This window comes from Otolemur garnettii, unplaced genomic scaffold (assembly GCF_000181295.1).
Source record: "Otolemur garnettii isolate 467f Iridium unplaced genomic scaffold, OtoGar3 scaffold00044, whole genome shotgun sequence".
NCBI lineage: Eukaryota > Metazoa > Chordata > Mammalia > Primates > Galagidae > Otolemur > Otolemur garnettii.
Genome location: NW_003852439.1, coordinates 7,954,281 through 7,968,080, shown reverse-complemented (window position 1 = coordinate 7,968,080; position 13,800 = coordinate 7,954,281). Strand labels below are relative to the sequence as shown.

Here is a 13,800-nt window from a genome sequence, read left to right as displayed (position 1 = left end):
GAATGGATGGGCAAGGTAAGATTCCTCCTCCCCCCTAGAAACTCTGTTTCAAAAAAAAAAAAAAAAAAAAGAAAGAAAGAAAAATGTAGCGACCACTACTTACAAAGGTCTACTTTGACTAATCTGTTCAAACTCTGATATTCCTGTTTGTATTTATTCTGTCGCACCCAAGAATTTCACTTTTTAAAAGGCTTAGATAGAACACTACTTCTACAAAGAAACAACTAATTTCCCTTTTCTAAACAATACTATATATTCAAACAAGACTTCTTCTTAAGTCTTCCCCAAACTTTAAATCCCAAGTTTGGCGTCACCAGGCTACCAAATTAAAATCCCGTAGCATAAGACAGGGAAATAGCTACATTCAAAAAATAGGTAAAACAACTTTCTGCGCACTCTACAGATACGGTTACAGAAACAACACTTCCTCTTGAGTTGCTCTTGGCCCTACAGCACCATCGGTTACAACGAGCACCTGCTACTCACAAGCACCACGTACGCAAAAGCACGCACGCCTCCGCAACCTTCACGCTGTAAACAGAAAAGCATGGTTAACAAAAAGCGGGCTGCGCTGGCTGCAGCCTGTCAGGGACTTGCTCCTGGCTCCCCTTAGAGCCGGAACCGCGGGGATCACTCTGGCCCCGCCTCTGCCGGGGCCCGCGCTCCTCAGACCCGGGAAGCGTAGGTTGGTGGGGTCTCCGCGTCCCGTACGCTGCCACCCTGGCGAAAAGGCAAAGCACAGTGGGCCCCATCTGGCGAGGACGACGCCCGAACGGCCAACTGTCCCGGGCCCGAACTGACCTGCCGCTGCCTCCATCCCGCCACCAGGCTGGAACTCGCGGCTTCCGGCCGCTTCAGCCCGAGGACCGTGCGCCCCAACCAGAGTGAAGAGCCTTCGAACCAATGGGCAGCTCGAGCCCGCCCCTACCCCATCTTGATAAGACTATTGTCTCTTCCTTCAGCCAATTAATCGCCGGAGGTGTTCCTCAGACCAGCCCGCAGGTTCCGGCTTAGACAAAACTCCGGGAGCTTACTTCCGTGCCACGCTCGCTAGTGGGAGACGTCCAATGGACGCGCAGACTTTCTCTCCCACTGCTTGAGATATAACCAATGGGAGCATGGGATGAGGATTGACAGGCCCTGCAACTTGTCGGCCGTAGCCGCGCTGGCCAGAGACCCGCCCTCCACCCGAAGCCCGGAGCCGGGCGCACTCGCCCGGGTAGCCGGGGCCAATGCGGCGCGGGGGGCGGGGATTGTTTACGTCCCGCTCAGGAGCGGAAAGTAGGTCACCGCCGACCCGGCGGATCGCGGCGGCGGCGCGGCTGCAGGTGAGCGGCGGCGGGGCTGTGGTCAGCGCCTCCCAGAGCCTGGGTCGGGCCCCACGGACCCCAGAGGGCTCGAGGCGAGTCGCGCGCGCTGACCTTGCTGGCCTGGCCGGCCTGGGAGCGGCGGCCGCCAGCACTGTCAGGCCCGCCCGCCCTTTGTTCCTCCGAACGGCCGATTCAGCGCCCCGAGTCCGGACTTGCTCGGCGCCAGCCTCCTGACCGCGGGGCTGCCCTTTCCTCCTCCCAGGCCCACACGGGCCGGGCCACGAGAACCAGGAAATAGGCCTGACTAGTGCGAGCCTCTGGCCTCCAGGGTTGGCGCGGGCCGCCTGGCTTCTTGCGGTGACAGCCGCGGCTGGCCATTCATTCGCCGTGCATCACGTGGCGCCTACTGTGTGCGGCAAATGTGGCGAGTGGAGATTAAGCCGGGATGGGAGCCCATTGGAGCCGCGAGCTTCAGTGCGGGCTGGTAGAGGCGTAGTCGGCATCGGCGGAGGTGGGCCTGGTGCTGCCCGCGGACGCGCTCCCAGGACTGGGAAACTGCACCTGCGATCGTTCACCCACCCGATGCTTGGGGCGTCCGTGGCCCTAGCCCGTCCTTATGTGGTGAACAGTTCCCGCCCTCATTGGGATTTCAGCCGGGGGAGAGCCAGGCATTAGATAGTCCCAGAGATCAGCGTGTCAACGTTAAGTTGGATCTGGAAGATGAGGGCTGAAGGTAGAGTAGGACCTGCCTTAAGCAGGTGGAGAAGGGCGTTTGGGGGAAAGGGCAGGAACCAGCAGGCAACTTACAGGAGGCAGGGTGACTCGAGGAAGCAGAGAACCAGACTTCGTAGAATTCTGCATTTTATTCCAAGAGCAATGGCAATGCACAAATGGGTTTTAGAATTTGTGTTTCAAAACAGAACTTGGCTGTAGTGAGTGAAGTGGAAGTTGAGTCATGCAGTCCAGGGGATGATGGTGGGGCTGCCTGTCAGCGAGAAAGAGACTCAAGTGCAATGGGTGGCATCCGGTCATGGTGGGCAGGAGGAAGGGTGTGTCAGGATGGATGGCTGCCCTGTTTCTGGCATGAAGAACTGGGAGGTTGGAGATGCCACTTGTCAAATTGGACAATGGAGGCGGAGCCGGTAAAGGTTAGAGATGCAGGCGGGGCAGCCAAGTTCGTGAAGAGCCAGAGAGAGAGGGCCTAAGAGTCACATTCCGGAGTCATGGACGTCTGGATGGCATTTCACACCATCTACCTAGGTTTTATCAAGGTGCTCAGATACCTGAGTGAGGTACAGACTTGCGGACAATTCTGGAGCTCTGGCTCAGCATCTGCCTGGCTTCTGCCTCCAGGTGGGTCTGTGGCCCAACCTGCAGAGCAGCTGAGACAAAGGCCTGGGGGTGGTGGTGCTAGGGGCTATTCTTACAGCCTCCATGTCTTCTTTTGCTCAGAACCTGTCCCCCCCAGATTTTCTTCACCATGGCCAGACGCCCCCGGAGCAGCAGGGCATGGCATTTTGTCCTGAGTGCAGCCCGCCGAGATGCAGATGCCCGAGCTATGGCTCTGGCAGGCACCACTAACTGGGGATACGACTCTGATGGGCAGGTAGGTCCCAGTGGACAAGGCTGGAATGAAGTGTGGAGAAGCTTGAGGCAGGTGTTATCTGACTGGGAAGCATAAAGAAGTTCCTGAAGCCAAAGGATGGAGCAGACCCGGGACTGAATCCTGGGTGTGCCATACTCAGTGAGGTTCTTTAACCTGCTAAAAGACACACAGCCTTAGGAGTGACAGGACCTTAGAACAAGCACCATATTCTTCTCTATTCTCTCTTCTCTGACAAATGCAGTTCATGGAGGTTGGTAGTTTTTGGTCAGTTCATTCAACAAAAATTCTCCATTGTGTCTACCCAACCAGTTTCCAAAGATAGCTACTAACTGAACTGCTAGATCTTTTTTCTGCCAGTACAAATATGTATTCGGTAGAGTGCCATGGCATCATAGCGCACAGCAACCTCCAGTTGTTGGGCTTAGGTGATTCTCTTGCTTTAGCCTCCCGAGTACCTGGGACTATAGGCATCTGCCACAATGCTGGGCTATTTTTTATTGCAGTTTGGCCAGTGCCGGGTTTGAACCTGCCACCCTCGGTCTGCGGGGTGGGTGCCCTACTCAGAGTCACAGGCACCACCCAAAGCCCTGGTTCTTGAAAACCAAAATTCCTAGGCCTCTCCCACTCAGGAAGGCCCCCAAATATGAAGGTCCATGGAGAGGCTCAAGTGTTTATAGACCGGACTGGCCAGTGTACCTGTGGGCTTTGCTGGGTTATGCTGATGTCTGCTGTGGCAGGGCCCCTGGGATAGGCTATACTGCCTTTCTGCCTGATGGGTGGCAATGAGGCAGAAGGGGGTGAGGTTTCTCAGCTATTTTCTCGAGATATACCTTAGACCAGATTAAGAGTTTGGCCATTAGCTGGTGGGGCTGTTGCTTGAGTGACTTGTCTCTGCCTTGTTGTCTCAGCCAAATGTCCTGGGAAGGGACCAGGTCCCTCTCCTCCAACCAAAGGCTTCTCCCTTAGCCCTACAGGACCACTGGGCATTGGGGGAAGATCAGAAGCCATAGTTTGCTGACCAACCTGCTCCAAACAGGGAGAGGCCAGGCCTACATTCCTTTCCTGCCTCCAGCTCCCACTAGTCACATGGCTGAGCAGGCTGCTGTCTGCCCATCTTATAGGCTCATGGCCATGGCAGGCAGGTGGTATCTACAGGCTGGGGGCAGTCTCTGACACATGCATGCTGCTTGTCCTCTGTCACCAAATGGGCCTGTAGACATGTGCATGGGCAGGTCATTCTGGACACCTTGGAAGGTTGAATTGACATACACCTCTGCACACAGAGCTGCCAGTGGGATCAAGTCTCTCTCCTTCCCAGGGAGCTAGGGTGATAGCCTTAGGGTTCAGTTCTGGACCCTGGCTTCTGACTCAGTGGGCCTGCCTTGGCTTTGGGGCGATCCCCTTCCATGCCAGAGGCATGTAGTCCTCTGGGTCTGCCTTCTCTACAGGGTAGGATCCTCCTCCTCTTCAGAAGACAGCTGTTCTAAAGTTGGTCCCTGATAGACCACATTTGCCTGGATGCTGAATGAGCTTCGTGGGTCCTGGCTCTTTGTGGCTTTTCCTGAAGAGGCAGGCCCCCTCTGGGGCAGCACATGCTGCAGGTGGTTTCTGAGGGGGCTACCCATCTCCCCACAGGTGCCTATCTCTGACACAGACCTCCTTACTCAGCTGTCTCTCCTCTTGACTCATTCATTTCACTTAGTAACTGTGGCCACTGTGCGGTTGTAAAGGCAAGATGAGAAGAACAGGCTTCCCTTGAAGAGCTTTTGTTCTAATAGAAAAAGGTACAGAAACAGGACAAAGGAGAATTTCAGAGAAGTGCAATGAGAAGAAACTGAAATAGGTGAAAGGTCTGGAAGAGCCTCACTGAGGTGGTTAACTATCCTCTCTACTTGGAGAAAAAAATAGTTCTATTCAGGAGAGGGGATGGCAGATGTACAGAGCCCTCTGATGGGAGCCAGTGTGACAAGAGGGTGGCGAGAACAGGGATGTAAACAGCAGGCCAGGGTACATGCTGTGGTGGGAATATAAGCTTTCTTAGGGCAGCAGGGATCTACCTATGGTAAAGGAGGCTGAGGCCCTGCTGGCTGTGGCTGAGCCCAGCTGTGATGTCTTGAGGCCTGGCATGGGTCAGAGCCTACAGGGGCTGGGTGAGCAAGCCAGCAGAGGCACGGGAAGGATCCAGGCTCATAGGAACCAAACCTGGCTGACCTAGGTGGGTCTGTAGGTCAGTCTGTTGTCAGAACCTGACCAGCTCAGTCTTGGCATCTGGCCACTGGGCCAAGATCAGAACCCTAGGACTTAAAGAACTTTCCATAAGGACTGAGCCCCTTAGAGGTAGCAGCTGAACCCCAGCTTCCTGCCTCCCCGTAGCACATGCTTACTGTGCCTTATGAGAGAGCAACCCCTGCCATGGACAGGCTGGGTCCTTGCTGTGAGCCAGCTGCTATCTGGGGGCACCTGTGCTGCTGCCCTGTGGCTTCTTCATATACAACCTGCCTTGACAAAGCTGGGTAGGGAGCCTGGGGCACTATCTTGAGTATTCATTAGTGGCTGGACCTCCAGGGAACTACTGATTCTAGACCTATGGGGAAGTGGCCTTGCCAGTTCTGGCACTAGGTGTGGGCAGGAGCCATGCCCTGGGGGCACTGCAAGGTCATGCTGTGCACATGGGACACCAAGCAATTCTTCTAGGCCCCATCATCAACAGATCAGAACTGTTCCAGTCCCCAGGGTGGGGGATGGGGGGAGTCAGGGCCAGTAGAAGGTGGGTGGCAGGCAGGACAGTGCATCCTTTCCTCCCAGCACAGTGACTCAGAGTCCGACCCTGAGAATGCACCCCTGCCACCATCCATCCCCAGCGCCGTGCCTGTGACTGGAGAGTCCTTCTGTGACTGTGCCGGCCAAAGTGAGGCCACCTCTTGCAGCACCCTGCACACAGCTCATCGGGGCAAGGACTGTCGTTGTGGGGAGGAAGACGAGTGTGAGTGCCAGTGAGCTGTGCCATGAGGATCATGCCAGTGGGTAGGCTTGGGGGTGAGCCTAGGGGAGCTCTAGCAGCTGCCCCAGCCTGGGCCTCTCCTTACAGATTTTGACTGGGTATGGGATGACCTGAATAAATCCTCAGCCACTCTGCTGAGCTGCGACAACCGCAAAGTCAGCTTCCATATGGAGTACAGTTGCGGCACTGCAGCCATCCGGGGCACCAAGGAGCTGGGGGAAGGCCAGCACTTCTGGGAGATCAAGATGACCTCACCTGTCTATGGCACTGACATGGTAAGTGGCCATAGGCCCAGGGGTATCTTGGCCCAGGGGTGGAGCAGAGGGTGGCCTTGGAGGCCTCGCTGCCCAGCACCATTGCTCCTAGATGGTGGGCATTGGGACATCAGATGTGGACCTAGACAAGTACCATCACACATTCTGCAGCCTACTTGGCAGGGATGAGGACAGCTGGGGACTCTCCTACACAGGTGTGTGCAGCCCAGGGTGGGGCAGGTAGAGCAGGGCAGGGCCAGGCTCCTGGGCTTACCCCTGCCCCACTACCCTTAGGACTCCTTCATCACAAGGGAGACAAGACAAGCTTCTCCTCGAGGTTTGGCCAGGGCTCCATCATCGGTGTGCACTTGGACACCTGGCACGGGACACTGACTTTCTTCAAGAACAGGAAGTGCATAGGTGAGGGTGGCAAGGGCACAGCTTCTCCCCGTCATGACCTTGCATGGAGACAGGCACCCAAGTCTTCCTGAAAGGCTTTCTCCTAGGAATTGGAAGTCCCAGGGTCCCCAGAGGGTGGGCCAGGGTCCAGTACAAGTCCAGGCTGGAATCTCACGGACCAAGGTGTGAGTACCAACATCCCACTCAGTTGCACAGTGGCTTACGAGGTCACTTTAGCATGATGCCTGAGGGGCTGATCGGGCAGCATGACCCTTCCTTGCCCTTCTCACTGGCTCAGGGCTCAGGCTGGGCCCCTCCCTTCCAGGAGTGGCAGCTACCAAGCTGCAGAACAAGAAGTTCTACCCGATGGTGTGTTCCACAGCAGCCAAGAGCAGCATGAAGGTGATCCGCTCCTGTGCCAGCGTCACCTCCCTGCAATATTTGTGTTGTTATCGGCTGCGGCAGCTGCGGCCAGACTCAGGGGACACACTTGAGGGCCTACCCCTGCCGCCTGGCCTCAAGCAGGTGCTGCACAACAAGCTGGGCTGGGTGCTGAGCATGAACTGCAGCTACCGCAAGTCCCCAGCACCCACACCCAAGGCAGTGGCTGTAGCCAGTCCCAACAGCCCTGAGACCAGGCCCTGCCAGAGGAAACGCTGCCGACGGACCTAACTTATTTTCCAATGAAAATTGCCTTCTTGGGCTGGGACAGCTCTTTTCTCTGTCCCTTCCTTCCAATCACACTCCAGGGCAGGAGAGGGAGGAGTTAGGGGAAGTATCTGGAGCCATCTCCCAGCCTCCTCTGAGGCCAGGACAGCCCTTCCTATAGAGCCTCCAGGGCCACAGGCCACTGAGTGTCTAAGTCCATTCTGCTGCCTGTGCTGGCTGGGAAGCAGCTGCCCAGCCTTGAGTCTCCCAGGGGGCTGTTATCTGCTGCCTGAGGAGAAGGGCCTCCTTGGAGTTTGGCTGTCCTGTTTCTGTGGCCTTGGTTTTTTCCTAACTTGCTTTGCATGTGACTGGCTGCTCCTCTGTCACAGAGACTTCCGTGACTGTAATAAACATAAGAGTCTAACTCTAACATGCACACAACTGTGAGATTAAGCAAACCCACACAGGGAGGCCTGGGGCTCACTGGTCGTCTATGGGTTTTCTCCTATTGCGTCTGACTCCATCCTGACACCCTTGCTACCTAGAAATTTCCTAACTGCTTCTCTCAGAGGATGCCACCTAAGCCTCCAGGTGGCATAGGGGACCTGGCTGTTCTGCTGCCCCCCAGATTGTCCTAGCTGGACATAGAGCCCTGCTGCTAGGCTCCCCATGGCCATTATGTCCTGGGCCAAGGGCATGTGAAGCCCCCTCACTGCCCAGACCCTCTACCTACATGCTACCTAGTAGACAATAACTTGCTCATCTGCTCATCCGTTATTCAAGAACTCTCCCTGTCACCCTTTGTTCTACCTGTGAGGTCACACCCACCCAGAGAGTGAGAACCCTTCCTAGGCTAAGGGTACTAGTTTTGCCCCCTCCCTGCCCCTCAAGGTATCCCATCCAGTCAGTCCCTGAGGCTGTGTACCATCCTACTGGTAGACAGGAGAGGAGGCCCCACCACGTCCTGCAGCTGTGGTCAGGAGCCCAGGTCCAACAGGAGGTCAGGGTTGGTGGTGGTCAGGAAGAGGCAGATGCGATGGGAGAGGTCAGGCCCCACTCTACGGGGCCGTGTGCCCTTACCAGCCTTCACAGGGAGGTCAGCCAGGAGGCCCATGCGTTCCTGCTCTGTGCTGCAGGCCTTGAGTGCCTAGGGGCAGGCATAGGGATGAGCAGGTGGGCCTGGAGGACCTAGCCTTCATGGGGTAGGGGATAAGTGGGGAGCCCACCTGCTGTAAGAGGCGGGGGGAGGGGAAGGCATTGACAACAGCATCAGCCACAGCTGGGCTGACCCGATTAAACTGCCTGATCTGCCTCCACCAGGCCCTCTGCAGCCCTGTGCCATCTCTTGTCACTGGCTTGCCCACTGCCCAGCGTCCTGCGGTGCAGAAGGAAAAGGCATGGGACTCCTGGTACTGCCTGAAGACAGGGAAGAGCAGAAAGATCTTTTAGCAACTCCACCTTTCCTGAACACCCCTTTCCCAGCATGCATCAAAGCCCACCAGCCCTGCTTTGACCTCAAAGAGGCCAGGAAGGCACCACAACCTCCAGGTGACCCTATTCCCCCTCCCATTCCTGCAGTTTGGGCAGAAGTACACACTTGAAGGGGCGCTGAGCAAGGGCTTTGGTGATGGCGCAGACATGCTGACTCAGCTCCTTCCAGGAGGCCACCAGCAACACATCTATATTTGCCCGGAGCTGCAGGAGCACCAAGGCCTGGGGAGGATGCAAGCGTTGGGCAGGGGCTGGAGAAAGGATCCCCTGGGGACACTCAGTCCCCCCTCAGATCAATCCTACACACCATCCTGGGAACCAAACCCAGCAGAGGGCAGCCCAAGTGCCACAGCTAAGGCCCACCAACTCACCAATCCATACTGGCCCTCACCTCCTCCACCTCTGGCCAGCCAACAGCCACCTTGGCATGGGCCACCTCTGGACTCTCTGGCTGGTGTGCCTCCTTGGGGATGGGCTGGTGAGACCTGAGCAGAGATGACCATCCCTCTGGGCTCACCATTCTCTACAGGTCCTACCCTCCCTGAGTTCTCCTGTCCCTCTAGAGCCCATAGCAGCCTCCAGATGACCCCCACCCTCCCTGAGCCCCTGTCCCAGCCCAGGCATCAGGGTGAGTGATACCACAGGTAAGCGTCCAGCCCAATGATGGCCAGATGGGGGCAGGAGGGAATCTCAGGAAAGCTCCAGGGCACAGTGCAGGCTGGGCTAGAGACCTGCAGAGAGAGTGTATAGCACACATTTGGTCAGGGGAGGGCTGCAACAGTGGGGTCCACGGGCCACCTGGCCACAGGCACTTTACACAAGACCAGCAAGCACAAGAGCAAGCCAGTGGTGCAGGAGGAGCCCAGCAGCACTTCCTCTGCCCTGTCACCTCTTTCTGAGAAAACCATCCCTTGAGGTCGAGGGAGCTAAAGAAAACTCTTGGACATATCCTAGGCTTCTAGAAGGGGTGGACAAAGCCCCTCATTCCTGGTCTACCTCTGCACCCTACCCTGGCATTTACCTGGCACACAGCAGATGCCTGACAAGGGCTGATACTTGGACATTGGAACCTGACAAAGGATCTAACCTGATTACGAACTGGCACAATCATCACCAGACCACTGTCTGTTTCTTCTGCAGCCAAGGCTGCTGCTCACTGGCTGCCCTGTCAGTTTCAAATCTGCCCCCTCCCCCATCGTTTCTTGGCCTTTTCGCTAAGGTCAAGTGTCAATACTGCCCCCGGCTGTGCATGGACACTTCCAATCAGGCTCCAGGTTCCTGGCCAGTCCATTGCCCTCATCTCCTGAGCCTCCCTACTCTCCTAAGGACCTTTTCCCTGCTATAGCTTTCCAGAAGCAGCTAAGGCTCCTCTAAGAGTAGCTGAACCTCCTGCCAGTGCCCAAAAAGGCTCGGAGGCTTTCTTCATCTCATCTTCAATCTCTCCATGGTTTCTAACCAGAGAGGGATCCCAGCCTCCCACATTCCCTGTTCCAGCTACTCTTCCGTAGGGCAGAAACTGGCTGAGGAACCCAGCCTCTCATGATTTGTGGAGAAGAACTACTGCCTGCATCCAATCACCTGAGTCAGTTGGGCGACGCCATACAGAAACTCCTCAGGCTCCAGAAGCAGCAGCAGTTCAGGTTCCTCTGCCTCCCACACCTCAGGAGACACCTGTGGGAACAATCAGGGTGCAATGCTGCCCACCTTCTGCCTGTGCACCCTAGGGCCTCTGCCTGGGCAGCCCAGCAGCTCTGTGGTACATGGCCGCAGCCAAGCCCAACTCAGACACACTGACACTGGTACATGGCCACAGCCTCACTGGGTTCAGAACATTCTCCAGCAGCTCCTGAACTGAGAATCTGATGCCCAGCCCTGTTCTTTTCCAGCAGGGTGGTCTGGGCACCGTGCACTCAGCGTTTCCTGTTCTGAGTGTACTCATCTGCAAGACGTGCACGATAACACCAACCACACTTTGGGACGGTTCTAGGACAGGAAACCCTGGATGCAGCGCACTCAATCCCGGGGCGGACCTTTGGGAAACCCAGGAAACGGGGCTCCTGCTGCAGTCACCCGGGATACTCACGCTGTAGGGGCAAGGACAAGAGTCGGGCTTCATTCGGCTCCACCGGAGGCTCCGCGTGGGGCGCTGGGGCTCGATGTGATGCTCACAGCCCAAAGCCTCCAGGGCCTCCATCAAGACGTCTGCACTCGCATCTTCCAGAATGGCTGGGTCCACCGGAGGGAGACAGAACTCAGCCACTCCTTCCTTCCACTCACAGGAGGAACCTATTTGGGTGGGCGTCGCAGCCTGCCACACCCACATTCATTGTTTGCAGGCTTCAGGAGAGCAGAACCCAGCCCAGGTAGAAAGCCGGCCCCGAAGTCCCGGGCAGTAGGCAGCCGGCTGGGCGCCTCTTTCCGCCCCCATCGGACCGCAGACAACTTCCCTGCGGTGAAAGGGCATTTCCAACGCCCGAGCTCCAGGCAAAAGTGCGGACGTGGCGGCTACGGCCTGACCCCGCGGGGACCCTCACCCTCAGCCACACCTGGGTCCACGCGCACCGTGAGGCGCCTCAGGGCCTGGTCAGGCCGCAGCAGCCGCAGCGCCTCCTCTGCCACCTGGCGCTTCTCGACTGGGTCCCGGGCCTTCTCGGCAGCCTCTGCGCTGGTGGAGTCTTCGGCGTCCGAGTCCGAGAGCTCCCAAGTTGGGGGCCGCCGCGAGCGGCTCCCGCCCCGACCCCTGCGCGAGCCCGGGGCACTGCCGGATGTTCCCGACGCCATACCCGGTCAGGTCTCCTCCTCTCCGGCCGCGCCCGGACGCCTTTGTCGGGCACACAGGCCATTTCCGGTGGTGGGCGGGCCTCAAGGTTTGTAGCGGAGGCGGCTTCCGGCTGGAACGACTAGACCGCGGACCGGCCATGGCGCGGAAGAAGGTTCGCCCGCGGCTGATCGCGGAGCTCGCCCGCCGTGTGCGCGCTCTGCGCGAGCAGCGGGAGCGGCCGCGCGACTCGCAGCGCTATGCTCTGGATTATGAGACGTTGACGCGACCGTTCTCAGGCCGCCAGCTACCCGCTCGGGCCTGGACCGACGTGCGCCGCGAGAGCCGCCTCCTGCAGCTGCTGGGCCGCCTCCCGCTCTTCGGCCTGGGCCGCCTAGTTACGCGCAAGTCTTGGCTGTGGCAGCACGACGAACCGTGTTACTGGCGCCTCACGCGGGTCCGGCCCGACTACACAGCTCAGGTATGTGTGTGCCCGCACTCCTCCCAGCCACTCGGGGATGTGCCCTGTTGGTCGGTCCAGACTAGCCCTGCAGGCATCGCCTCCCAGACACTGAGCTTGTAGGGGCAGTAGTACCTTCTCCTCCATGCACGAGGATCCTGCCACCTAATCTCCAGAGGTCGAGGAGCCTCCTAAATGACTCGCTTCCCACTGCTTTGCAGAACTTGGACCACGGAAAGGCCTGGGGTATCCTCACCTTCAAAGGTAAGTCTTGAGGCTCGGCGTCTGTGGCTCAGGTGGCTAAGGCGCCAGACACATACACCTAAAGTGGAGCGTTCTAATCCAGCCCGGGCCCGCCAAACAATGACGGCTGCAACCAAAAAATAGCCGGGCGTTGTGGCAGGTGCCTGTGGTCCCAGCTACTTGGGAGGCTGAGGTAGGAGACTCGCTTGAGCCCAGGAGTTGGAGGTTGCTGTGAGCTGTGATGCCATGGCACTCTACCCAGGGTGATAGCTTGAGGCTCTGTCTCAAAAAAAAAAAAAAAAAAAAGGTAAGTCTTGGGAATCTAATGGGTAGTTAGGTGTAGACCACAGACTGTTAAGGAACCAGTGAAACAAGCTCTCTTTCTTTCTCCAGGGAAGACAGAGAGTGAGGCCCGGGAGATAGAACAGGCCATGTACCATGACTGGCGGCTGGTACCTAAGCATGAGGAGGAGGCCTTCACCGCCTTCACACTAGTCTCGGAGGACAGCCTGCGTTCTGTGCCCTACCCGCCACTCCTTCGGGCAATCATTCTTGCAGAGCGACGTAAAAATGGGGATACTAGCACTGAAGAGCCTATGTTGAACCTGGAGAGAATACACATAGAACCCTGGGACTACCCTGCAAAACTGGAGGCAAAGAGAAAGGCCAAGGGCACCCTGGTCTAAAATGCCAGAACTAGCAGGTTGCCTGAGTGGTGTAAGGTCATGGAGACCATTGTGAAGAAAGACAACCTTTGTGCTACACCAGAGTCAGCTTTCTCTGAGCTTAGAGCTCACCTTCCAGTGATTGGTTCTGAGGCTCTACATCTTAGTGGAGAGGGCTGGGGCAGACTTTGCACCTGTCTTTCCTCTGGCTCTGCTGCCCCAACAGCCACCTACGACTGAGGAACCCTGGGCTTGGCTGAAGAGGCTCTGGAGGAAAGTGCAAAGCAGCCAGGGAGCACAGGGTCCCCCTTTCCTAATACTCTGTGTGTCCAGGCAGAAGCTGCGCACAGAATAAAGAAACACGACGAGCCTGGGTTGTGGTTTCTTTGCGTTTGGGTTTGGGGGCAGGTTGTCTGCAGGACTGCGGGAAAGGCTGATGGGGTCTTGCGCTGACCTAGTGCCTGGGGCCCCCAGCTGGGTGAGGGGGGTGAATGCGAAGACCTGAGCGGGATAGGGGAGTCAGTGTCTGAATGGCTGGAGGTGACCTGGCCTCCGCAGTTGCCCTCCGGCTCCCCAGGGCCCTTGGATTCCCGGGGTGCAAGTGAAGTAGCCTCAAGATCCACAGCAGGACTGCGCCGCCTTACTGCCGGCGCCCGCCCTCCCCGCCGGCCTCAGGGAGGCAGTAGCGGGGAAGTTCCCTTTAAGCACAGGCCCCGCCCCGCGCAGCTTCCGCCAGGCCCTGGTCCGGCCGAGCTGAGGCCGCCATTATGATCTGCTTGGTACTGACCATCTTCGCAAGTCTCTTCCCCACGAGTGAGTGGGGCGGGGTGGGGTGGGGCGGGGGCAGGGGGCGGGCGGTGTTGGGCCGGCCTGACGTCCTGGTCCCCGCAGTCTACACTGGCGTGCACGAGCGCACCTTTCTGGCGGTGAAGCCAGACGGCGTGCAGCGGCGGCTGGTGGGCGAG

At 57.7% G+C, this 13,800-nt stretch overlaps 5 protein-coding genes across 9 annotated transcripts in view; 3 read left to right on the top strand and 2 right to left on the bottom strand.

The window, feature by feature from the left end:
- NUBP2 (nucleotide binding protein 2) overlaps positions 1 to 905 on the bottom strand; it is a 7,529-nt gene extending 6,624 nt beyond the window's left edge. Inside the window, exon 1 of one of the 3 annotated variants that reach the window (XM_003790903.2) lies at positions 802 to 905. In XM_003790903.2, coding sequence (XP_003790951.1) covers positions 802 to 817 — 16 coding nt within the window. In that variant the 5' untranslated portion in view covers positions 818 to 905. Of the gene's footprint in view, positions 1 to 475; positions 505 to 801 lie in introns of those variants that run through there. The other 2 variants (XM_012805772.2, XM_012805771.2) reach the window with 2 other exon arrangements.
- Positions 906 to 1,236: 331 nt separating this feature from the next.
- Positions 1,237 to 7,242, top strand: SPSB3 (splA/ryanodine receptor domain and SOCS box containing 3). Its single transcript, XM_012805769.2, has 7 exons — positions 1,237 to 1,328; positions 2,779 to 2,916; positions 5,722 to 5,899; positions 6,005 to 6,192; positions 6,284 to 6,386; positions 6,466 to 6,591; positions 6,896 to 7,242. The coding sequence occupies exons 2-7, from the start codon at positions 2,791 to 2,793 to the stop codon at positions 7,240 to 7,242; spliced, it is 1,068 nt and encodes a 355-aa protein (XP_012661223.1). The 5' UTR covers positions 1,237 to 1,328; positions 2,779 to 2,790.
- On the bottom strand, positions 2,772 to 11,561 carry EME2 (essential meiotic structure-specific endonuclease subunit 2). 3 transcript variants are annotated; one of them, XM_023513843.1, is made up of 9 exons: positions 11,244 to 11,561; positions 10,793 to 10,935; positions 10,288 to 10,380; positions 9,349 to 9,440; positions 9,101 to 9,194; positions 8,816 to 8,931; positions 8,445 to 8,634; positions 8,299 to 8,365; positions 2,772 to 3,069 (listed from the first exon to the last, which is right to left on the bottom strand). In XM_023513843.1, exons 1-9 carry the CDS (start codon positions 11,488 to 11,490, stop codon positions 3,065 to 3,067), a joined length of 1,047 nt encoding a protein of 348 aa, XP_023369611.1. In that variant the 5' UTR covers positions 11,491 to 11,561; the 3' UTR covers positions 2,772 to 3,064. The 3 variants fall into 3 exon arrangements, with proteins under 3 accessions (XP_023369611.1, XP_023369610.1, XP_003790950.1); XM_023513842.1 differs by lacking the exon at positions 2,772 to 3,069 and having other exon boundaries at positions 7,473 to 8,365; XM_003790902.3 differs by lacking the exon at positions 2,772 to 3,069 and having other exon boundaries at positions 7,473 to 8,365; positions 11,256 to 11,561.
- Positions 11,562 to 11,586: 25 nt separating this feature from the next.
- Positions 11,587 to 13,206, top strand: MRPS34 (mitochondrial ribosomal protein S34). Its single transcript, XM_003790901.3, has 3 exons — positions 11,587 to 11,948; positions 12,149 to 12,191; positions 12,564 to 13,206. Exons 1-3 carry the CDS (start codon positions 11,628 to 11,630, stop codon positions 12,854 to 12,856), a joined length of 657 nt encoding a protein of 218 aa, XP_003790949.1. The 5' UTR covers positions 11,587 to 11,627; the 3' UTR covers positions 12,857 to 13,206.
- Positions 13,207 to 13,270: 64 nt separating this feature from the next.
- Positions 13,271 to 13,800, top strand: part of NME3 (NME/NM23 nucleoside diphosphate kinase 3) — a 1,618-nt gene continuing 1,088 nt past the window's right edge. Inside the window, exons 1-2 of the mRNA XM_003790778.3 lie at positions 13,271 to 13,648; positions 13,727 to 13,800. The exon at positions 13,727 to 13,800 is cut by the window's right edge and continues 13 nt beyond it. Coding sequence (XP_003790826.1) covers positions 13,603 to 13,648; positions 13,727 to 13,800 — 120 coding nt within the window. The 5' untranslated portion in view covers positions 13,271 to 13,602. The remainder of the gene's footprint in view (positions 13,649 to 13,726) is intronic.